The sequence below is a fragment of the Culex pipiens genome, chromosome 3, assembly GCF_016801865.2.
Source record: "Culex pipiens pallens isolate TS chromosome 3, TS_CPP_V2, whole genome shotgun sequence".
NCBI lineage: Eukaryota > Metazoa > Arthropoda > Insecta > Diptera > Culicidae > Culex > Culex pipiens.
The window spans coordinates 30,667,661-30,692,833 of record NC_068939.1 but is presented as its reverse complement, the minus strand read 5'-3'; the positions used below and the strand labels follow the sequence as shown (position 1 = coordinate 30,692,833).

Genomic DNA, 25,173 nt, shown 5'->3' with positions numbered 1-25,173 from the left:
TGTAACAAGCTAAGGAAATGCTCGTTGTAACCCATTAAAAACGTAAAAAAATTTGGCGGATTTTTTAGAATCATCTTATTCCAGGTCTTGACTGAGACTTTGATAGAACAAGTTTTTAAAAAAAATCAGTTTTTAAAGTAAAAAATTGTTTTTTTTTTTGTTTTTCCGTGCGTTCTACTAGTGAGGAAAGACGAACAACCCGTTGGGGCAAGAGGAACAATGCATGAAAAAACATGCTAAATTACTAACAATTGAAATATTATCACTTAGATGCATCAGATTAGGATGTATTTGAAAAGTTTGTTTCAATTTAGATTAAAAAATAATATTTTACTAAAAATTTGACCGTTTTTACGAAAAAAAAAATATTACATAGATGATAAATAGTTAATTTTCATGATATTATTATATCGTATATGGACAATTTTTTAAACAATTTTTTATCAGTTTTTAAGAACTTTTATGTATTTTTTCACAATAAAATATGTTGCTGCAGCAATTTGTATTTTTTTCCATGCTAAAAATCCATATGGTACACTTGCCCCACCTAAACAAGATTTTTTAAAAGCTCTCTACAAAAATAACCAAAACATAAATCATACTTAATAATACGTGCAAGTCATTGGTAGGGGCACTACTGATCTAGGAAAAATAGCATTTTGATAAAATGAGCCTTAAAACGAACCCTAAGCCTTATTTTGTACTTTCCAAATATTATAAGAAAACAAAGGTTTTGAAAAAACTTCATTCAATCTTATACCCCGTGGCGTTTACGTCGTTTTGGCGGTTATGTTGTAGTAGAATCAGCTAATTGCATTGCTAGCCACAATTTCTCATACTGGAAAAAATCAAAATTGTAAAAATTACGGCCTTACGAGCGATTTTTCCTCTTGCCCCATATGGTCGTCTTGCCCCACCTTCCCCTACATCTTTTAAGTTATATTTCGTGATGCTGTGTAATCTGGTTAAAAAATGTGATATTTGAAAAAACGTGTTATTGAAAAATGACGATATTCGGAACAAAAAAAAACTAATAAATTTTTTTGTGGCTTAATCGTATTTGCAATTGAAATCTGGAGTTTTTATTAAAATGTCCAATAAACCAAATTTTCAGTTTTTGCTTTTTGGGTGTTTATTTAATACCCCTGACTCAAGGCGGTTTTAAAAACACCCAAAAAGCAAAAACTGGAAATTTGGTTTATTGGACCTTTTCAAAAAAAAACTCCAGAAATGTACATTAAATTTTTTGATAAATTTACCGTTCTGAAGTTATCAATTTTTTGAAGGTTTTTTGAGTTTAGAAAATAATTAATGATTTTTTTTTCAAATATTGAAAATTTCCTGTACTATTCACTCTGGAACTTAAAAATTGAGCAATTCGTTTCTGAGATACAGCCGCACAAGGAATTCGAATAGGTTTAAAATGAGTTTATCCAAGTGTCACCTAATTTGCCTGTAATTTTCAACTGACGATAACTCGAAAAATATTGGTCCGATTTTTAATAATTTCAACTATTTGTTTTCATTCCTGAAGAAAAAAGGAATGAAAACAATTAAAACCACAATTTTTGTTTTTGCAGGAAAAGCATGATTCAACAGATTGCTAAAACATTTTGCAAAATGGAATGTTGGATTGATAAATAGTTTTTGTTGCCTTCAAGGCCTTTTGAGATTTCTTTGAGTTGAAAAGAGATCGAAACATACAGAAACGGCTGGAAAGCTATGAATTTCTCAAATAAATTAAAAGCCACACCAGTTTTACTCAACGTAATACTATTTATTCTGTTTATGCTTAATGTACTAAAATTGAAGTAGCATTACCACCACTCATCATCATCAAGCCACCTGATTATACTTGGTCGGCATCGCCTGAATGACCGCCTTCAGATCCCGATTGCTCGGCTTCCTCAGCTCGTTCGCCGCGTGCTTCAGCTGGATGCCGCAATCCGGACTCGAACTGGACCCCAGCGTGGCCGCTTCCCGCTCAAAAATGTGCGCCAACCCTTCGAGCAGTTCGACAAAGCCCAGCGAGAGGGCCGCCCTCCGAATTCGGTTCAACTCCTTGTAAAAGTGTTGCGTCTTCTCGGGCAACTTTTTCGCATGCCGCAGCACCTTCTGAATGTCCGACTGGAGCCCGGCCTGGCGAATCCACACGACGATGTTCTGCGAGTAGCTGCGCTTTTCCGCCTTGATGGGGAAGCTCGGATTTTCGCCGGGGAATGCGTCATCCAGGTTGCCTAGGAAGCGAAGGTCACCCAGCCAGGGAACCACGTCGTTTCCCGGTGGGAGCACATTCAACATCAGGTTGGACTTTTTCTTGCTGTCCGCGTACGAGTAGATGAAGCCGTACCAATTCTCGGTCAGTAGAACTAGGGCGGCCATGTTCTCGACCTTGAGGGCACCGTGCAGCAACACGCAAACCGATTCGCGCGTAGAGTCCCCCGCGGATGTCCCATCCTCGTCGTTGTCCCCACCGCCGCCGCCACCACCACCATCCGGTTTGGCGTAGAAGCTCTTGACGTCCTGCTCGAGTTTCTCCTCCGGGCTGGGGTTGTCCTTGGACGAGATTCGCAACCGGTCCGGTTCGTGGCGCGGCAGAATCAGGTGCCGACTGACCGACATCGGGGAACCGATGTCCGACAGGCTGATGTAGCCGCAGATTTCCAGCTTGCGCGAGATTAGTTTGGTCGTTTCGGCGCCGAAAATGTCCTTCGACGTGTAGGGCTGGAAGTAGAGACGTTAGCAACACTATGTTTAACCTAATCCTCAATTCAATTTCCTACCAACGGCGCCGGCCAAATCGTAATGCCACCATCCAACCGGAAGTAACCGCCACAGCGTAGCGTCGCCTCAAACTGCTTGTAGTTCTGCTCGCACATGTTCTCCACCAACTCCTGGACGCTCTTCCGCGTAAGGTACCGACATCCCAACTCATCCCCATCATCAATGGGGTCCTCAATCGACAACGACTTCAACTTCGGAATAAAAACCTGCCCGTTCTGCCCACTCACGTCCAACAGCTGCTGGTACAGCTTCGTGCCAAACTTGAACGCCGTGTCCGCCGGATTGCCCAACCCCACAAAGGTCAGCTTGCTCGGGTAGGAAAACCCGACCCACTGGTTCTCCGACAGCGGAACCTTCACGCCACTGCTCGAGCTTTGCGCCTTAAAGTTCTGCAGGTTGATGACGGTGTTCTTGAGCGAGCTCGGACCCATTCCGACGCCGCAGTCCGTCAGGAAGATGATCTGGCAGTAGTTTTGGGCGCCCCAGTGCGTCTTGAACATGTTGTTCACCGCCACCAGCACGTTCTCCAGGCTGGTTTTGTCGTAGTGGTCAATTTTGTGCAGCGCCGCCCGGACGGACTCGTAGTCGCGGGTGAAATCTACCAGCACTTCGTACAGGGACGAGTAGACAATCTAGGGGAGGAAACATGAAAAAAAGTGTTAATATCTTTAAAGTTCAGCTATAGTAGTTTTTTATTAGGCTGATACAAATATTTTTAAATGTTTTTGTCAGGGTTGTCAGCGAGCGAGCCCGGAGTTATCCAGATTTTTAAGCGAAGATGGCGTTACGAATGGTGAACGCCCGAAATGTCAAAATCGCACAGTGGTACCAACATTACAAAAAAAAGTTTCACATGGCATGACAGCCACACTTTTTTTCTAATGTTGTTATAAATGCGCGATTTTGACATTTCGGACGTTCACCATTCGTTACGCAATCTTCGCTTAAAGATCTGGATACTTCATGAGCGTGAGCACTTGACAGGGAGCTCTTGCTCGCTCCTGCTCATCGCATGCGCTCGCGCTCATATGCACTTCGGAAGAAACCGGTCAAGAAAAATTTCAAGCCAGAAAGGGCGAAGAAAAGCCCCTAGAAAACGTTCCCTCTCTTTTGTTCTGCCGTTCGTAAAACTGTTTCTTGACCCCCTTTCTTTTGAACAGCATACTGGCCCTAAGCTGTAAAACGTAAGCAATTATTATTATTTTTCATTGAAACAAGGTTTTATTCATTTATTTATTTAATTAATTGGAATTAACTCCAGCTTAGGGACCATTCATAAAAAATCTTTAAATGGTTTACTTTTACATTCGCAATTCGCAATTTTCAGTGTAAGAACGGGCCTTGACCGATCTTATGCACCAGGTTCCCGACGAACACGCACTGCCCTTACACCTACATCTCACCCTTGCTCTGAGTCAGTACGAGCAGCACGCTAGAACACGCTTTGAGTGTTCGTGCCAGGCATGCACACCTTCTTTTCCGGTTACGCATTTTAACTCGGCCGGGGGTGGTACATTAAGTAGGGTTTGATGTAAGTATAAGCGCCTAACCATTTATAGTGTGCCTATCAACTTTCATTAAAGCAAAAACTGTTTTATTTTTAGTTTGAATTCAAAAACTTATTGTTATTTACTGTGTATTGTTTTCTCCTGAAATCTTCCCTATTGTTGAGTCGTGTTAATCTGTTGCTATTTCTTCTGTCGCGGTGTTTTGTTACAATTTTTGGTCCTAAGCATGTTATAAAAGTTTACCAAAAATACAATAGTAATATTTGTGTTAATCCTTTAACCATTCCATAAATTGAGTAAGGGCTCAAACCTCACTTGTTTGAAAAAAGGGTGAAGATTGAAAACAATAGACAGTAAAAGAGAATTTATTTTATAAAAATCAAGTATCAATAGTAAGAGAATGATGAGCGTATTTTGAAGAATAAAAATGAGAAGCTAGATGTATTAGATGTAAAATTAGACAATAGTTAATAAATAGAGATACAACACAAGCTTAGATTATAGTAATGATAATTTATAGGACAGATAAAGAATTATTCAAATAAATAAATTCGCAATAAAATCAAAAAAGATTAGGCGAATGATAAATAGACTTGATATTACTAGTACATTTTAAAAGGAAAAGTATATTTTTAAGGAAAAAAAAACAAAACAAAGTTTGTTACAGCAGTATCAATTGATAGAAAAGAGTGGAAAAGCTTTGAGAGATAAGAGAATCAAAAGTTAATAAAATTAAAATCAAATGTTGGATATTGAATAGAAGAATCAGAGAAGAATTAGGAATCAGAAGAGCAAAATAAAAATAGGAGATAGGTGGTAGCTGAGAATGAAGAGAAGAGAAACCCCGTTGTGCGATGTTTCAGGTACATCCACAGCAGTTGACTCAACATACTGCGAATCAAAACAATACCGTCTACAATCACAAATTACTTTCCTTTCCCACATTGACACTCGCAAGGAACCAGAGCTATACTGTTCTGATCAAGATAATTCGGATGATCTAACAGAACTACGAATGTAGTTAGTTACGCTCCTTCCAGGATGTTCCTTACGTGGACGCAGGGTTGTTAAAATATCAAAGTATCAGCTCTCAGCAACTACAATTATCTCGCCTGAATATTCATGCCTCAAATACAACTGCTCTTCTCTCTTCATTGAAACTCTCAGCGCCGAACATAGCCGAACACGTTTTCGTGTTTACCCACTCGCGATTGACATTTTCCTTTTCTCTCTCATTCCCGCTTCCACGATCATGCTACCGCAACAGCGTTTAACCACAAAAGCCGCCACAAAACCAATTTCACAAACGCAGTTTAACAGGACGTCATGCGTGGTCGGCTCCTAATCGCCATCTCACGTTCTCTCATTGCAGTTTTCGGAGAGATTGAGAGACTCAGCGGTGAGAGCGCATAGTCGAGGAAAAGGGGAAGAGTGATAGAGAGAGAATGACATCGCTGGGAATCACGAGACACAAGAAGAGATCTCACAAGCTACAGTGACGGCCGCTATACTCTCGGATATTTTTGGTGCAGAGATAATCTATTGATAGCTTTTTGCCTTCCTCACTGAGGTAAGGCTATAATCCTGCTCTAAAAATGAACTTTGTATAAAAACGTCGTAGACCCACCTTCATGTATACATATCGACTCAGAATCGAAAACTGAACAAATGTCTGTGTGTATGTGTGTGTGTATGTGTGTGTGTATGTGTGTGTGTATGTGTGTGTGTATGTATGTATGTGACCAACAAACTAGCTCATGTTTCTCGGCACTGGCTGAACCGATTTGACCCGAACCTGTTGCATTCGACTTGGTTAAGGGTCCCATAGATCGAGTTTTATAAAGATTGAAGTTTCGATAAGTAGTTCAAAAGTTATGTATAAAAATGTGTTTTTACATATATCTGGATCTCACTTAAATGTATGTAAACTATGTCCGGATCCACCATCCGACCCATCGTTGGATAGGTTATCAAAAAATCTTTCCAACGAGTCCAAAACATTGAATATCTGGCAACCCTGTCTCGAGAAATGTCCACTTAAGTGGTATTTATGTACTTTTTGTAGCCGGGTCTCATTTAAATGTATGTAAACTATGTTCGGATCCACCATCCGATCCATCGTTGGTTAGGTTATCAAAACACCTTTCCAACGAGTCTAAAACATTGAAGATCTGGCAACCCTGTCTCGAGATATGTCCACTTAAGTGATATTTATGCACTTTTTGGAAGCCGGATCTCACTTAAATGTATGTAATCTATGTCCAGATCCACCATCCGACCCATCGTTGGATAGGTTATCAAAAGACCTTTCCAACGAGTCCAAAACATTGAAGATCTGGCAACCCTGTCTCGAGATATGTCCACTTAAGTGATATTTATGCACTTTTTGGAGGCCGGATCTCACTTAAATGTATGTAAACTATGTCCGGATCCATCATCCGACCCATCGTTGGATAGGTTATCAAAAGACCTTTCCAACGAGTCCAAAACAATGAAGATCTGGCAACCCTGTTTCGAGATATGGCCATTTAATTGATATTTATGTACTTTTTGAAAGCCGGATCTCACTTAAATGTATGTAAACTATGTCTGGATCCACCATCCGACCCATCGTTGAATAGGTTATCAAAAGACCTTTCTAACGAGTCCAAATCATTGAAGATCTGGCAACCCTGTCTCGAGATATGTCCACTTAAGTGATATTTATGCACTTTTTGGAAGCCGGATCTCACTTAAATGTATGTAAACTATGTCCGGATCCACTATCCGACCCATCGTTGGATAGGTTATCAAAAGACCTTTCCAACGAGTCCAAAACATTGAAGATCTGGCAACCCTGTTTCGAGATATGGCCATTTAATTGATATTTATGTACTTTCTTAATCCGAATCTAAAAAATAGATGAAATTTGTGTACAACCCCATCAAATCAGCCATTGTTGGTAATGAGTGAGGAAGGCTCCAACCACATAGGTGGATTAAGTTAGTTTTTATCACTCATTTGCAACACTGCGTGGACGTCAACCGAAGAGCACACAGCAAGGTCAGTGCCATTGCATGCTCTTAGGTATCAATCCTTGGCCTGCAACTAATATGGCATTTTATTAAAAGATGGTATTCTACAAAAAATGTTAATAAAACGAAAAGGCATACAAAATTTTGCTTTGTTTGATACTTTATGTTGTAAATGAGACAGTTGCAATTTTTATTTTCTAAGTTTATCGACTTTTTTTCGCGAAAAATAAAGTTTTCGTCAAAGCTTAGATATTTCGGAAACTAATGATTGCAAAACAACTGGACAACATGGCTCGTAAATTCAAATTTTTATTTTATTTTTTTTTTTGCCTTATTTTTTTATTTTTTTTTTTACGAACTGTCACTTTTTACACGGCGCTCACGCACACTATCAAAACAAACGTTTGGTAGTGCAGGGTTGTTACGGACGGCGCGGATCGCGCGGATGGCGCATATCGCGCGGATTTGCTGGCTTATTTTGCTCAGGCGCGGATTTCGCACGGATAGCAATTTTGATAAACAAAATAATTGAGAACGATAGAATTTCTTTCAAATTACAAAGGAAAATTCAATCTTTTTCGTTGAGTGCGAAAACATCAATTTCTAAGAAGTTGTTAATGAAGAAAATTTTCTTCTTAAAAATTATTGATTTTTTTTTCATACGAAACTTTGAAATAATCTTCAAGGAGCGATTTTTTAATGTATGGAGATTTGTTATATTAATTTAACATAACATTACAACTCATTATTTTTTAAAAATCTGCTTAACAATTCAAATAAATACCAATTTATTAAAATCAAAATAACAAAATTCGAAAAATTACAGAATTTTAAAAAAATTAAGCTATGAAACTTTTTAGATTTTTATGTTTTTTTCTAAATAAAAATTTAAATTTTTGGTTTATTGAAATAATTAAAAATTCTGTTGCCACTCTGATTCAGGTAGAATTGATTCTACTCCCAATTATCACAACATGAAGAAATGCACTTAGAAATCTGCTAAAATCTAAAAGCGAAATGTAATTTTAAAATTGAAAAATAAGAAATCTGGAATTCAACAATTTGAAATTAAAAAAAAACAGATTCATAACATGAAATTGTCAAAACTTGCAGACTCAAAAAACGTAAAAAAGTACAATTATTAAATTGAAAAATTACGAAAATATTACAAATGATTTTTTTGGTAATTTTTATTTTTTTAAAGAAAGGTCTTAAGTTATCAAATTATTAAATTATTAAATTTTTAAATAATTAAATTATTAAATTATTAAATTATGAAAAATTATGGGGTTTGAGTGTAATCCTCTTGCTGTATAACAAAGTTACAATGCTAAACAAACATACTTGGCGTTGTTTTCAATGATTTTTCGATTTTTTAGATTTCACGCTTTTTTTTTAAGGTATACATCAAACTAAACTAAGATAAAATGTCAGAATCGTCAAAATATGACATAGGACAATTATGCGTAGAACGGCAGTACAGGCACATACACAGGTCTAATTTGCCATACAGTTATTGAAAGACGCGAAATTTCGTTAAGATTTTCACTGTATTACAATTTTCAATGTCAAATACTCAAATTTCCATATATTGTATTCTTACTTGTTTGGGATGGTCATCAATAATTGTAAAATAAATAAAAACGCACAATGTTGTATTTTTACGTTTCTAGCATTTTTAATAATTTTTCAGTTTTGAAAGACATTATTTACAGTACCAACGTAAAACAGTCGCGCAAATAGTGTGTGTTTTTTGTGTGTTTTTGTGTGAATCGGGACAAAAATGAGTGTGGGTTCTGTGTTTGTTTGTTTGTTTCTGGTGGCTTGCATGGGAAGAGGGAGCTTGTTTTGTTTGTTTGTTGTTGTTTTTGTTTTAAAGGTAAGGAGCGTTTTTCAATAAATCAAGTTTATGATTAATAGAGCTAAGTTTGCAGCGACCTCCCCCGCACCTCCGAGGAGGGGGCCACTTTTGTTAGAAGTAAGGTTTGTAAGGTCTCATCATTTGGCCGTCCCCGTCTGGGCGTCCTTCTTGGCGTTGACCAGATCGACGAGCTCCTTGACGCGCCGCAGGCACTCCTTCTTCGTCCGGTTCGGGATGCACTCCGCTATCCGGTCCCAGCGGTCCGGCGTGGAGATCGGGTACGTCTTGATGGCCTGCTCGAGCAGCGCCTGCTCGTCCTTGCTCCACACCTTGTTCTCCTTGTCCTTTTTGTCCTTCTTGGGGGGGACGGAGCCTTCCTTGGCGGCGCCGGTTGGGGTGGGCGCTGGCGTCGGTTCCTTTGCGGCTGGTGTGTTCTCCTTTTCCTCGGCGGCGGCTTCGTGGGCGGTCGCGGCGGTGCCGTTTTGTTTGGGGGGTTCTGGCTGGGCAACACCGTTTACGGTTGGTTTGGCCGCGGGGGCGGCTTCGTCTTCCTTGGTGCTGATTTCGGGCTTGTCGACGACCTTCAGGTCCTTGCGGGTCTTTTCGAACGACTCGTACGCCTGCTGGTTGACCGCAGTTTTGAGATCACTCTTGGTGAAGTCACTGCTCTGCAGTTCCTTGGCCTTGTTCAGGATGTCCTTGGCGTAGAACTTCATGTCGCCGAGGCCGGTGCCGTGCTGGTTGAGATAGTTGGCAATGACATCCCAGCGGGAGATGGTTCCGGCGGGGAACAGATTGACGGCCTTGATGAGCAGCTGCACGTTGTCGTGGTTCCAGAGGGCTTTGCGGTTGACCACCTTTAGGCCGGTGTTGTTCGGGATTGTGGCCTGGCTGGTTTGGGACGTCTTTGCCTTACGTTCATCGTCCAGTTTGGACTCGAGAGAATCAAGGGCTTTCAGGAAGGCGGTACGACCTCCTGCGGCAAGTTCTTTGTTGAATTCTTGCAATTCGAGAACCTTCATCGATTCGCAGAGCTTTTCCACTCCCTCCAGATGCTTGAGCCGTTCGCTTTCGTCGTTGATGAAGTAGTCCTTGGCCTTGGCCGCGTCCCGCAGGGATTTGCGTTCCTTTTTGAGCGCTCGCTTCATGCGTTCCTTTTCGATTTGGATGTTTTCGATGCGCTTCTGTTCCGCTTCGGCGGCCTTCTGTTTGGCTAGAGCTGCTTCCTTGGCGATACGATCCTCTTCGGCCTTCTGGGCCTGGTACGCGTCCTGCTTTGCACGTTTGGCCGCAAGCTTGCGATCCTTGTCCTCCTTCTTGAAGCGCACCACGCGGGGGTCATTGTTGTAGGCCAAATCTACCAGCGCGCGAATACGAGCCGACTCTTCCTTCTTTCGTTGCAACCTAATAGCTTTGTTCTGCTTCTCGATCCACCGACGCTCGTCCCGATCCTGGCCCTTGTCCTTGTCCTCCTCGTCCAGATAGCTGAACTCACGCCAGCTGCTAAAATTGTACCAATAGTCGTAAAACTCCTCGACCTTGGCCCGCTCCGTATTGTCGTTCCCCAGCAGCGGGGCCTTCTTCCGCGAGTCACTCCAACGGGCGTTCCGCTTGAACACATCCGACAGCGACTTGAAGAAGTCCTTCTTGACCTCGTTCTGCGACGGCAACGTATCGTCAAACTCGGGATCAACCGAATCGAACGCCCGCCGATTCTTGAGCGTTCCCAGCGTCTCGTAGGCCATCGTAATACAGTGGAAGTAATCATCGTCCTGCTTCACGTCCTCGCCCTTGCCTTTCCGCTTGTCCGGGTGATGCTTGAGGACAATCTTACGGTACGCCCGCTTAATGTCATCCTCGGTGGCCACGAACCTGTGCAGACAAAATTCAAATTAATACCCCTCTAAAAGGCGCCCGCCCAAACAACACTGACCTCATCTTCTTCAACCCGAGCACCGCGTAATGGTCCTGGTTCTTCCAGTCCTTCGGGTCCAGGCTCTTCAAGTACTCCACGTCCAGCTCGAACAGCTTGTCGAACACGACGCCCGGCGCCGGCTGCTCATCCTCCGGCGTGCCCGCCTTCCCGCCCTTCTGCGGATCCTTCGGCACCGGCGTCGGCAACAGCCCGGCCGCCTCCAGCTCCGTCTTGGTGGGCGGACACTTGGGCTCGATTGGCTTCGTGTCCGCCAGGTACGGCAAGCACTCCCACACGTCACCGCCGCGCTTCACCCGACGGATGTCGTACCTGGTGCGCAGCGCCACCGTCGTGCATCGCTTCCCCGTGGCCATCGTTCCGGAAGTAACAAGACCGCTCACCTTCTCAAAAAAACGCTCGTTCTTTATGTAACAGGCGTGCGCGCGCGAGAAACGCTCTAGCTTTTCACTCGCTTTGTCCTCCTCCTGCTGCTGCAGCTGCCGCGGCGGACACTCGTCAAAGTGCCACAAAAGTAACCTAACCTCAAACACGTGCCAACATCGGGGGGGAGTGAGATCTGCTCAACCTTCAACCGCGGCTCAATCCGTCCAAATCCGCGCCGACCACGTGTGTACCGTACTGTCGACGGTGGGGCAGCTACCCGGGGACCGGTTCCGTCCGAATCTACCTCCGAAATTTTACGCAATCCGTGCGGAATTTGGATTTTCTTCCTCGCCACCGATTTGTGCACACAGAACCTTTTTCAGCTCCACTTTTGTCACTTTTGACGTCTCTCGCGAGCGCACTCGTTTTGGCGTGTTGCCAACGCGAAAAGTGAAAAATTTTCCTCGCCGCCGTGACAGAATCAGCTGCGAGAATGACAGAAACGCGCGCGCGAAAGCGAGAACGACCGCGGTTGCCAAAATGAGCTGTTTTGAGTGAGAGGGAATTTGCAGAATCCAGGTACGGGTGACATCACAGTACAACACCGGGGGTTTGACAACCGACAATTTGACACTGTTTGCTAATCCCAGTACGGCGTGTTCGGCTGGAACGCAAAACTCAATAAAAAACGCTCAAGAAAGGGATCACGGAAAGATTTTTCTAGCGTGGTACGCAGCTGGTCTACAATAGGAAACTCGCAGGATCGCAGGATCGCAGGTGCATCGGCACGGCACGGGTGCTGCTCTTGTTCTTCTAAGATTTAAAAAAAACCGTGTTTTTAATCAAAGTACGCGCACGGGCTCTGTGTCAGAACTTTAACTGTACGTGCAAATGTCAATGGTTTTTTCTGGATTCAACTTTGTGTAATGGAATATTAGGAAAATAAGGCTAAAGTAAACCGTGCAGTGAAATATTCAGCGGTTATCAGTGTGTGAAACAAATAGAAACTATCCGGAATAGCTGCCAAGTGGGCTATGCTAAGAACTTCGGATGTTTGATGACCATTTTTACGGAAACCCGTTTTTTGCATATTCTTTGGCCTTTTAAACCTGTGCTGTTGGATTTCGATGTTAGAAACAACTAATCGTGCCCTTTACTAGCAAATGTATAAATTTTATTGTTGTTTAAGTGCATCTCCAGCGCTGGGTGCAAACATCGAAGCAAAGCTAATTTGCACCCGACGTCAACCCCATCGCGGTAGCTGTCGCGGTAGCAAATTTGATCTCAGTTCTTCGGGATTTCACTTTGCTACCCGGTATTCAGTCTGTTTGCTACCGCTTCAAATGGAATTATGCACGGAAATTTTTTTTTATAAAATCTAAAAAATTTAAAAAATTTAAATTCTTTTTAAAATTTAAAAAATTTAAAAAAATTAAAAAATTTAAAAAAATTTAAAAATTTTAAAAATTTTAAAAATTTCAAAAATTTTAAAAATTTGAAAATGTTTTAAAAATTTCAAAAAATAAAAAAAAATTTAAAAAGTTTAAAAAGTTTAAAAAATTTAAAAAATTTAAAAAAATTTAAAAATTTAAAAAAAAAATAAAAAAATTTAAAAAGTTTAAAAAGTTTAAAAAATTTAAAAAAATTTCAAAAATTTTAAAAATTTGAAAATGTTTTAAAAATTTCAAAAAATAAAAAAAAATTTAAAAAATTTAGAAAATTTAAAAAATTTAAAAAAAATTAAAAAATTTAAAAAATTTTAAAGAAATTAAAAAATTAAAAAAAATTTAAAAGATTTAAAAAATTTAAAAAATTTAAAAAATTTAAAAAATTAAAAAAATTAAAAAAATTAAAAAATCAAAAAAATTTAAAAAATTTAAAAAATTTAAAAAAATTAAAAAAATTAAAAAATTTAAAAAATTAAAAAATTTCAAAAATTTCAAAAATTTCAATAATTTCAAAAATTTCAAAATTTTTAAAAATTTCAAAAAAATAATTTTTGAATTTTTAAGTTTTTGAATTATTCAATTATTGAATTTTGGAATTTTTGAATTAATGAATTATTGAATTATCGAATTGTTGAATTATTGAATTATTGAATTTTTGAATTTTTAAATTTTTGAATTTTTGAATTTTTGAATTTTTTTTTCATATCATACATAGAGCAGACATACAAAAATCTCCGAAACACGCATTCGAAACTTTGCCCCCGGCTTGCCGGTACTTGTCGGGTATCAGAAAATGAGTACCCGACAGGTACCGACACATATTTTTCTTCTACAGATGAACTTGAGATCAAATTTGATACCTGCTTTGCTACGCGCGGTGGGAGACTCGGGGGCAAACTCGAGAGCAAATTAACAGGGAATCAAATCGGGTAGCAAATGGTTTAACTTTCGACATTTTCCAAAAATGAAATGCTTTAAAATTTTCAATGGGATTAAAAAGTTTAATAAACTTTTAGCATTTCTAGGCATGAATCAACACATAATTACTGATTTTGAAGGTAAACGAGAGCAAAAAATGATAAAAACCCATTTTTGCCTCCCGCGGTGGGCTTGTTTCGGTGGCAAATTTGCTACCCTAGCGGTGGGGATGACCGAGTTTTTTCAAGGTGGCAAATTTGATCTCGGTATTCATGAGCCGGGTGCAAATTTGATTTGCACCCCAGCGCTGGAGATGCCCTAAGGTGAGTTTTAATTTAATATTTAAAAAATTTTTTGAAGATCTCAGATTGAGCTTCGGCGCTACAACATTTCATGAAAAGAACTGGCCTAGCTCAAAATATAAGTGAAAAATAGTAGAACATTAAAAAACAAACATGTGCAATTCTTCAAAGAGCCGCTAAGAGTTCGGCACGCGTTCTCGTAAGGTGGTAAAAACACCATGTTCTGTGCCTCCTAGATGTGCTTATAAGAACGGGAAGTGCAAGTACAGTTCGTTCAAATGCATGTCTGGATGCAAGCGCTAGTTTTAAACACATGCAAATCAATCTGATCCTCTACAATGACAATGCTGCGGTGCTGCGATTCTGTACTTAAGTCGCAGATCGCAAGTTGCAAGTTCTAAATTTTGAAATAAATGAACATTTTTGCAGGATTCCTACGTTGACAGTTCCAAATGGGAAATCACAGCAACCAACGTGGCTCATTGTAGATACACGCAGGAAGGTCTGCGTATTTAGAACGATTCTTTTTCATTCCTGTCATCGCGGCGCAGCGCAGTTTCCCGATGTAGATCAGGCATTTTTATGCAAAAAAATAAATTGACAAGACAACATTTTTTCGATGGATCAACTGTCAAGATGGGCCGCGAAGTTAATTTTACAAAATTTTGATTTAAAAATCCATTGTAAACCCTTTGTGGTCGATCGAAAGATCATTTTGGTCAGAAAAATAATCTTTATCGTTGTGAACAATAATTTTATTGATCGGGAGAAATAATTGTTGGAAAATGCTTTAACAATGATTTTACATAAATTGCCCTGAATTTAAAAATAAAATTATGTCGTTAATTTTTTCCTAATTTAAGCCTCCCCTTACAATTACATTATATTTGAAAAACATTTTTTTGCTGCCTGTATGCTCTCTTGTTATCTAGATAGGAATCCCAGCAAGCTTAGTACGAACGAGCACGAACGGCATCGATTCGCTGCGGCCTAACAATGTTTAATTATTGTTTTGTAGCAATAAAAATGCAATACAAAGCTTTATAATAATATCACAGACTGTGATAATATTGTATATTGCTTATTTTTTGGTTTTGTCGTTTTCAATATATTTAAAACTAATTCATTCAAAGCCTTTCTTAACACAACTGTTAGAAATTTGTCATTTTTTGTTTTCGTTTATTTAAAAGGCAGACATTTTCAAAAAATATCTGAATATCCACACAACTTTAATTGATAGAGGCATTTTTATGTCCTATTTATTGAATTAATATGTTTTTAATTGAACATATTTTAAATTAGGGCTGCAAGCTCATGTCCTGAGTTTTTTTTTAAATTGGATCTTTTTGGATCCCTGAATCAAGGTGGTTTTAAAAACACCCAAAAAGCAAAAACTGGAAATTTGGTTTATTGGACCTTTTCAAAAAAAACTCTAGAACTGAAAAAAAAACTCAAGGATTAGAGGTGGGCAAAAAAAGAGCGAGCCGCTCAAAGAGCCGGTTCACTAAAAAGAGCAAACGAACCGTGGCTCACAAAAAAAGAACCGCGGTTTTTTTTAACCTCCGGTCTTTTGAAAGAACCGTTTCAAGATGGCATTATTTTTGACATAAATATAATTTATTGAATTTAAAAAAAAAATAGTATTAAATTTGTTTTTGAGAATTGGAAATGCAATTTAAAATATTTCAATGCTTTTAAAAGTTAATCCCAAAAGTTAATGATTTGTCAAAATATAACCAAAAATCTAAAAATCAAAAATCAAAATCAAATTATTCGCTCTACAGCATTGCCTTGGCGTTCTCGATTGCGAGATTCCTACTCGAAACTAGGTGTCCGAAGGCTTGATTGTTGAGGCAATTGCAAACCTCTTTTTACACCTTAGCTTCCATCCACCCCGGGATTCGAACTGACAACCTTTGGATTGGGAGTCCAACTGCCTACCAGCGACTCCACCGAGGCAGGACCCAGGGAGACGACACCTACACCTGGACTGAGCTAACGACCTAACCTTTGGGTTAGTCCGGGGCCTACATTTACTTCCCGTCCGACGGAAGGCGTGATCAGACAAATCTCGTCTCGAAAAATGCCACCGGGACCGTCTGGGATCGAACCCAGGCCGACTGGGTGAGAGGCAATCACGCTTACCCCTACACCACGGTCCCGGACCGGAAATCTACTGAATAGTTTAGAGATTTTATCGATTAAATCAGAATGTAGAAAAAAATCACAGAATATTTTCTCCAAATAAAATATTAGCATTATTTCACTTCACGTAGAAATAAATATAATTTTAAAATTAATAGCAATTTGTCAATCCTATAATTAAGTTTGGATGCCATTCTATTACTCGAATGTTTAGGTTCGAGTAGAAATCTTGACATAGAGACCACCAAGACCTTTTCTGGCTTTTCTGTCAAGAAGGACCGCGAGGTTCATTTTTCAAAATTGATTTAAAAATCCATTTTAAACTTTTTGTGGTCGTACAAAGGGTCATTGTACTCAGAAAAATAAGCTTTATCGCTGTAAACAATAATATCAGCAATCTAAGCTTCATTTTAAGACCCAATTCTTTCTTTTCTTTTGAGGAGCATGCTGGTCATCAATTTAAATAACACCAATAGCCACCTGAAAACCATTTTGAACCCGAATTCGTCTTTTGGAATTTCGTAAAAAAAAGTTTCAGCTGTCAGAAATTTGATCAGAACGCTTTTAATCTCCATTTCTAGAGTTTTTTTTAATGGTCCTATAAGCTATTGTCTTTCATATGTTTATAGGACCTTTTCAAATAAAACACTTTTCAAAGTTTAGTTCAGATTAAATCAGATTTAAATTTTGAAGGTGTCACCCCCTTGCACCGACAAAAAAACCCGATGAGATGGATTCTACACATTAACATAATTTGGCAACACTTTCGGGTGATACTGAACTGAGCTGTCAAATTTTGACGTTTGCGAATTTCATAAACCAAAATAAGTAAACAATAAAAAATCTTTTTTAAATCGTTTAAAATTATAATTTCTACTCACCAGCGACACAAACTCCAACCGCGAATGCTTCGCCAAATAGTCCAAAATCCCGTTCACGGCCTGGATGGCAAGCTGATGATAGGTCAGGCCCTCGTCTCCGGTTCCTCCTGTCGCCGCTCCGGCCACCGGAACTGGCCGCGTCATCGACAGCGACACATCCACCGCGATAATGGTGGGCATTTTGCGCGATTGTGGGTCACTTTCGCTAGCAGATTCTTTTGGGAAAACACTTGAAAATCGCCGAAAAATTTGGCCACCAAAACTCGCGACGGTGCGACGAACTCGGCAAGCAAAACAAAACTGATGCACCGGTTTGACAGGAAAAACAAAACAAAGGGGAAACGATTTCGGAAGGCTCGACTGTAGCTGTCAAACTTGTTGAACTTTTTTGAAATGAACGAGGGGTGGGACACTTTGAACAGTTTTGATAGATCAGGAATGATAGATTTTAGATTGGTTTTTTCAAACACTGAAATGCTTTTAGTCGCAGAACTCGTCGCAGAATGATTTTTTGGGAGATTTCTCAGGAACGAAAAAGTACTCTTTTAAAGGTTTCACCTCAGAAGTTGAATTTTATTACCCCATCACAAAACAATGGAATAGCACGTGGACACGATCGCGCGAGCAATCCTCTCAGTTCTACAGTGAAATTAATGGTTCTTCTCAAAGTACTTGATTTTCTCCTCCGGGTTTGGCACAATCTGGAACGGAATTTTATTAATTTCTATTCAACTAAAGTGACCCAAATCTTACCGTATCCTGTCCGGGCTTCCACCCGGCGGGGCACACCTCGCCGTGCTTGTCCGTGTACTGGAAGGCCTGCACCAGCCGCAGCGTTTCGTCCACCGATCGGCCCACGGGCAAATCGTTCATCGTAATCTGCCGCAGAATGCCACGATCGTCGATGATGAACAGTCCCCGCAGGGTGTGGCCCAAATCGTCCAGATACACGCCGTAATCCTTGGCGATGCTGTGCGTGATGTCGCTGACCAGTGGAATGTTGATCTTGCCGAGACCGCCCTCCTTCCGCGGCGTGTTGATCCAGGCCAGATGCGTAAAGTGCGAATCGATGCTGGCCGCTATGACCTCCGCGTTCAGCTTCTTAAACTCGCTAACTCGGTCCGAAAAGGCCAGAATCTCCGTGGGGCACACAAACGTAAAGTCCAGCGGGTAAAAGAAGAACACCAGATACTTTCCACGATAGTCCGACAGCTTGATCTTCTTAAACGCCCCCTCTACGACGGCCGTCGCCTCAAACTGTGGCGCAGGCCGCGAAATGACCGCCTTCGTCCACTGCAGCTTGTGATCCGCCGAGCGGACGTCCTCCTGCGGGTAGACATGGCCACCGGCAAACGAATGGCACGATCCCTCGTCGAGCTGCGTCGAAGCCGAACTCTGTGGAAGACAAACGAACGTGACCGCGGCCAGCATTAGAAGGGACCGCACCGGAATCGACTTCATCGCGCGACGTTCTGTTCTTCCTCCTCTCTCTCTTCTAATTTAGCCACGCAAACAAAAACGACGACGACACTGCCGCCGCTGGAACGGGGAAAATCTAATAAAGGTGTGCTCGGAAACGACGACGATTGCTGGAAGCAGCTGATAAGAAAGCACCGCGTTTTTTTTTTGCTTCTTTGATAAGCGACGCGAGAGTCGGGGAAAAGCGCGAAAGAAGAAAAAGCAACAAGCAGCTCGCACTTGTCTGACTTTTGATTGACACAAGTAAACGATGATGGCCGGCTTGCTTGGGTCGCCCGTCGCGGGAAAATTGGGAGAAAGTGGTTAGTGAGACGTGAGAGAACGGGTATGAAGCTCACCTAGATAAAGTGAGGAAACCTGTTTTGTTTGTGTTCATTTTGAAAAGTTCATTATTTTTTTTCCTTCCTTAACAGAAATAATTAAATTTATTACAGAAAAAGATCTAATCATTAAAGAAAATGATTTGAAAACTTATTTTCTGGTATTTGTTTTTGAAAAGGTCCAATAAACCAAATTTTAATTTTTTGCTTTTTGGGTGTTTTTTAATACCCTTGACCCAAGGCGGTTTCAAAAACACCCAAAAAGCAAAAACTGGAAATATGGTTTATTGGAACTTTAAAAAAAAACTCCAGTTTTGATAAATATATTTTTCTTATCTAATCTAATCTAACCCTAGAGCAGCCAATCTTTCGGAAGAATCCTGGAGAATGTCGGAGTGATTACTTCCAACATCCTTCTTTTCTAAACGGCCAGGCCAACTGCGTAAAGTTAACCGCGAAGAAGATTCGTTGAAATGGATTGGGCTTTAAGGGGTTACATACATGTAGAAAATCACAAAAAAATCATATTACAGAAAATTCATTAAAATTATTATTTAAAGATTATTTTCAATTACTTCAGAAAGTTTCATGAAGATATTGCGTGAATGAACTGAGTAAGAGACGATTTAAGTCCACAATTTTGCCATGCGCAAAGCAAACTGTCAAACTTTGTGAACGTTTTTTTTTCTTCTAAATACCGAATTGATTTAGGGTGCCAAGATATTTCGAGATTGGATGGACCAAAATAGCTGAAATTTCGGGTGAAGACATATCCCCTGTGCATGAAGAAGCCCGTTTTTGAAATTTTCTTTTTTTATACAAAAATCGAAATCTGACGATTTTTTATATGAAAAACAAAAAAATATATGGAAAAAAAATTAAGATCGGCCTTCGTCATGCACACAGGACCGGTTTAACGAGTCTTCACCAACATTTTGGGCCAATTTGGTCAAAGCAGTGTTGAGATATCGTGGCACCCGTATTTTGAAACTGCTAACTTAAAATAGCTTTATCTCGGCAATGCTGCCGTTCTACGCATAATTGTCCCATGTTCAAAAAAGTGCAACTGAGAAAAACGCTGTTGAAATTTTTCGACCGATTTCTGTGTTTCTACGCATAATTGTCCCGTGGGTTCCTATCCGTCCTATGTGTCCCTAATCGCCCCAGTTAGTAGTTTATCACTCTTATTTATGATCCTCTTGCTATACAATAGGTAAACAAGTCATAATGCTTCGTTAAACTAATGATTCTATGAGAGAAAATACTTCGTGGGACAATTATGCGTAGAAGTGTAACGATGGGACAAACAGACTTGGTGTTGATTTTGATGAGTTTCCGAACAAAGTACTAGATTTTATGTGTTTTTCTAAAAGTATACGACAAACTAAACTTAAAAATATCAAAAAGTCAAAATCGTCCAAAAATGACATGGTACAATTATGCGTAGAACGGCAGAATGGTACATCCAAATTTCTTCATATTTATTTTGTTAAAAGACGAAAATGTTTATTTTAATGTCATGCAAAAAGATTTAAAAAAAAGTTTAAATGTGTGCTCACACCAATCTCGGATATTTTTGATAATTTACATGTATGTAACCCTTTAATCACGAATGTTCAAACAACAATACAGTTCCTAATCTACAGGGGAGGGGGGGAGGGGGTTCAGCGATTGTCCGCGCTCCATACAAAAAAAATGTTTTGCATGGAAATTGTTGTGAGGGGGTTCTTATATTTCATGGTTTATGGATGGTCCCGTTCACAACGATAAAGCATATTATTCTAAGCGCAATAACACATTATAAGATCACAAAGGGTTTAAAATGGATTTTTAAATGAACTTTGAAAAAATATCTTTGCGGTTTTTTTGACACATTTTCACACACACAAATTCTCCAAGGAGACCATAGATGATTTAGGGTATTGAAAATAGAGCGCGGACTCGGAACAAATTTTCAATAAATTCATGGTACCGACCAAAGGTACAACCGTAACGGCTTTGATGAGGCGTTACGAATATGAGACGTTATGAAATTTGAGTGTTTTGGCTTTCCTGCATCGCAGCAAACTTAAAAAAAAGTTGTTTTTGAAGTTGACATTTGAAAAAATTAAAATCCAATGTCAACATAAGAATTTGCGTTGTTTTTTAATTCATTTGCAGCTCATCAAAGCAAAAGATGATCGCCGTAAGTTTATCCGTGTTTGAGATTCCATATGCCTTATAGTTTGTTATTTGCAGTAACTGGAGAATGTGAAAAAAGTAAGTGAGGACCGTGAAGACGGACTGAAGCAGCGTTTCTACAAGAACACTCTTATCTCAACCGGCATCCAATTCCTGATGGAAAAAGGCGTTCAAAAACACCTTGATAAAGAAAATTTAAGGAAGCTGGCGACAATTCAAACAACATTTTAACGGATTCCTTTGTGGACCACCAATCAGTGAGGTACTCCTGGATATTAGCTCCTGAAAAGTGCTTAAAAAGTGCAAAAATGCCTCACGGCAAGAAAAAGAGGCGGTCCTCACCAGCAGGATCGGCAGATTTGAAGAAGCTAAAGAATGCCGAAGCGCTACCTGCAAAGCCAGGCAGTTTGAGCAAGGACGCTCAAAATTCGTCTGGAAACCAGTTTGCTACCCTCCCTGTGGACGTGAGCGAGAATGAAGAATTTGAACGACGGGAAAAGTTGGCACCCATTTTTGTGAAAACATCGTCATCGGATTCGGTGCGAAAGTGGCTGACTGGATTTATCAAATCTGGTGTTTTACGAGCTTCCATTCACTTGTGTGCTGAAGGACTCAAAATTCTTCTACCTGGCAGCAAGAATTACAACTACGTTCGGGATTTCTTGAACAACACAAAGATTGAATACAACAGCCATGACGATCCAGGTAAACGCCCCATGAAACAGGTCCTCCGAGGCCTGTACGCCATGGATGTGAGTGTGCTGAAAGAGGAGCTAAAAATTCCTAAGTTGAACGTGATCGAAGTCTTCAAGATGACGAGACACAACAAGGACATCAAGTATCGTGATCAACTGTACCTGGTTCATCTCGAGAAAGGATCGACAACGCCGTCTGAGCTGAAAGCAGTTCGGGCAATTTTCAACATTATCGTGACTAGGGGACGTTATCGTCCAATGCACCGTAACGTGACGCAATGATCGAACTGCTTGCAGTTTGGACATGGTGGAAGAAACTGTTTCATCAAGAGTCGTGAGCTCCAGCTTGCAACACAATCAACGAGAACATCGAAGCCATGCTTCAATTGTGGTGGCGACCATTCGACCAACAATCGAAGCTGCCCAAAACGAGCTGAGTTTGTGAAAATTCGGCTGCAAGCGACGACGAGGCACCAATAAAATCGTCGCAAAACACTACCAGCATTCACTGACGAGAATTTTCTTGCTTTGGCGCCACCAGGAGCAGGATTTGTTCGAGTGGTTCCAAATCTGCAACCATTGCCGTTGAATCAGTGGCAAACGTTGCAGAGAATACAACACCTCCTGGTTTCAGTCAGCAACCGGGGGTAAACCAACCAGCATCAACGCGTTGAAGGCAGTAGTGACCTGTTTGCACCACTAGAACATCTAAACTTTTTCATCGAGATGACATCATCACTGCGTGGTTGCCGAACTCGCCAGGAACAAGTAAGAACGCTTGGAGCATTTATCTTTAAAAACAGTTCGTAGTTTACTCGTTCTAATGATTTTGAATAATTCAAAGAATTTTTATTTTAGTTTTAAGTTAGGATTAGTTTTAAAAGTGATTTTTTTTTACCCAAATGTATTCGATTCAATGCAAAAATGTAAAACAATCTTAAGTAAATATACAAATGTGATCAGTTAATAATAAAAGATTTTGTGTGCTTTTGTGTCGCTGTTCGTATGAAGTGAGTGATTGTTGTAATTGAATAATAGCATCATTGGTGCGCTGGAAGTGGGGACGCGAAGTCGTGATTATTCAGGTTTATTTTTTTGTGTGCTTTTGTGTCGCTATTTGTATGGGGTGAGTGCGTAATTCGTAAAGGTGTTGTAAAAAATATTCGGAGTGAAAAGTGATTTTTTTTTTGTGTGTTTTTGGTCATAAATTGTGTGTGTCTTAATTTATTGTTTTGTGAATTTCAAAGCCCTTCCTATATCATCGTTGATCGGAAGGCACGGCGTCGGGTGGATTGTGTTTAAATTTTTCGAGGTTTTATTCATTTGCGGTGAAAAAGCCATTTCTATATAATGATCGAAAGGCGCACTGACAATTTGGATCGTCGAATTAATAGTGGAGCAAAATAACTGTGTGTGAGTGATTGTGTGTGCTAACCAGAAAGACCTTACCATAGCACCGTTGCTCGGAAGGCTCGCCGACGGGTCTGTTATGAAAGTCCTCCCCCATAGCGCCGTAGCTCGGGAGGCATCGAAAAGCCAATACCTTATCCTACTAACCCAAAAAAATATTAATCACGTGATGCTTGAAGGAGATGCTGTGGATTCAACGGTCTCAAGCGGTATCAACAAGTATATAGCGAAAAACTATGTGCTTGATGAATCTGCAACTTCAACTATCGGACTAACATTCCTCCCTTTCGTTGAACTGCAGGCATCTTGGGAGGGCGCTATTATTGACTTATAAAGTAAGGATCTTCAGAGGTTAAACAGTGAACGGATGGTTGGCTCCCACTGATCATTTTTGATTCATTGTTTAACTTCAGCTGATCTGTCAATAATGGAGTAGCAGCTCATTGGCAGTCAACCATGCTCATGCTCAAATGTGATCAGTTAATAATAAACTTTTTTATTATTGACCCTGAGTTAGGCCATGACTCTTTTTACTTGGAAGACGATATTCGAAGAAAAACGACAACTGGTAGTATCAAGTGGTTAAGAAGCGAAAAAAAATCACTAGATCACAGACGGGATTCGAACCCGTACCACCCACGTCTCTAGCGGGGTACTCTACCCTTAAGCCACCGTGATCCTTGGGATTCTAGTTGTCCCAAGACACCAAAGTAGTGTTCAGCTGTAGATTTGATCGCACAACCACGCCTCTAATCTAGTTCTTCTTTTCGCTCTCTTAACCTTCTTGCTACCGTCGTTATTGTCGCTCTCTTCTTGGTGAACATCGCTGAGCAGTGTTTGATAGGCCATTTGCTTTATCGAGGGTAGTTGGTAGTAAGGATTGCTACTCATGAGCCCTCTCAAAGCGTGGACTCCTGTTAATAATAAAACGAAAAATACAACAAAGATGAAGAGCATTAAGCCATACCGCTTAGTATGTAAAAGAAATTTTATTATTATAAGAAAGTTCAATAAAAACATATTTATTTTCAAAAAAAATCAGTAAAATTATGGCCTAGTGCACTGTTTGAGTTATAGTTAGAGTTATATTTCTGGGTGAAATTTAAGGAAAATTTCCTATCTTTATTTTTTTTTTAAGATATGTGTTCATCCGCGTCCATCCCTGATTATTTCAATAGCTAAGAAACTTCTTTACAAATAAACAAGAATTTATATTTTCAAGTACAGTGCAAATTTGTTAATTCAGAATTTTGCCACGTCGAATGTTCTCTAATTCAAACGTGTTTGAACTAAAAAAAACGAAACAGGCTCTCGTCACAAATATACACACTGAAAACCCAACCATGGTAGATGCTACCATATTGTAGGGTTAAATTGAGAATACGCACCGACGTATTTTTGCTAAAAACATTCCGTGCTTGAATTAACTGATTATCGCAGTCAGTTTTACTATGTCGAGAGCGGTATGGTAATTTCAACCCTCCAATATAGAAAGAATGATAATGAATTCGTAATTGCTACCATGCAATTTTGTGGAAGCATGGTACATTCTACCATTTTTGGGTTTACTTTCACCAAAAAGCCACAGTTATTTTAATAAGCAGCATTTTTAGCAAATGTTCTTAAAATTGCCATGGTCGGGCTTTCAGTGCAATCAATTAAAATTCTCGAGCTTTTTTGAAAAAGGTCCAATAAACCAAATTGGTTTTTGCTTTATCGGTATTATCGGTTTTTGCTTTATGAGTGTTTTTTAATACCCCTGACTCAAGGCGACCTTTAAGGTCCTTTAAGCTATTGTATTTTATATGTAATAGGACCTTTTTTGAAAAAAATCTAGCATTATCAATTTAATATTTACATTCAACCTCATTTTTCCTCGTTGACAACTGTCAGTCGTTTCAATTAGCGAATGTGGATACGCTAATTCG

General features: G+C 39.8%; 3 protein-coding genes across 3 annotated transcripts in view; all 3 read right to left on the bottom strand.

The window, feature by feature from the left end:
* Window positions 1-1,756: 1,756 nt before the first annotated feature.
* LOC120425974 (integrator complex subunit 14) lies at window positions 1,757-17,459 on the bottom strand. Its single transcript, XM_039590628.2, has 3 exons — window positions 17,161-17,459; window positions 2,784-3,416; window positions 1,757-2,724 (listed from the first exon to the last, which is right to left on the bottom strand). The coding sequence occupies exons 1-3, from the start codon at window positions 17,338-17,340 to the stop codon at window positions 1,837-1,839; spliced, it is 1,701 nt and encodes a 566-aa protein (XP_039446562.1). The 5' UTR covers window positions 17,341-17,459; the 3' UTR covers window positions 1,757-1,836.
* LOC120425973 (dnaJ homolog subfamily C member 2) lies at window positions 8,960-11,879 on the bottom strand. The gene is made up of 2 exons (XM_039590627.2): window positions 11,101-11,879; window positions 8,960-11,039 (listed from the first exon to the last, which is right to left on the bottom strand). Exons 1-2 carry the CDS (start codon window positions 11,454-11,456, stop codon window positions 9,305-9,307), a joined length of 2,091 nt encoding a protein of 696 aa, XP_039446561.1. The 5' UTR covers window positions 11,457-11,879; the 3' UTR covers window positions 8,960-9,304.
* A 244-nt stretch (window positions 17,460-17,703) lies between the features above and the next one.
* Window positions 17,704-25,173, bottom strand: part of LOC120428820 (uncharacterized) — a 17,241-nt gene continuing 9,771 nt past the window's right edge. The window contains exons 3-4 of the mRNA XM_052710757.1: window positions 17,914-18,555; window positions 17,704-17,861 (exon numbers count right to left, since the gene is read on the bottom strand). Coding sequence (XP_052566717.1) covers window positions 17,811-17,861; window positions 17,914-18,555 — 693 coding nt within the window. The 3' untranslated portion in view covers window positions 17,704-17,810. The remainder of the gene's footprint in view (window positions 17,862-17,913; window positions 18,556-25,173) is intronic.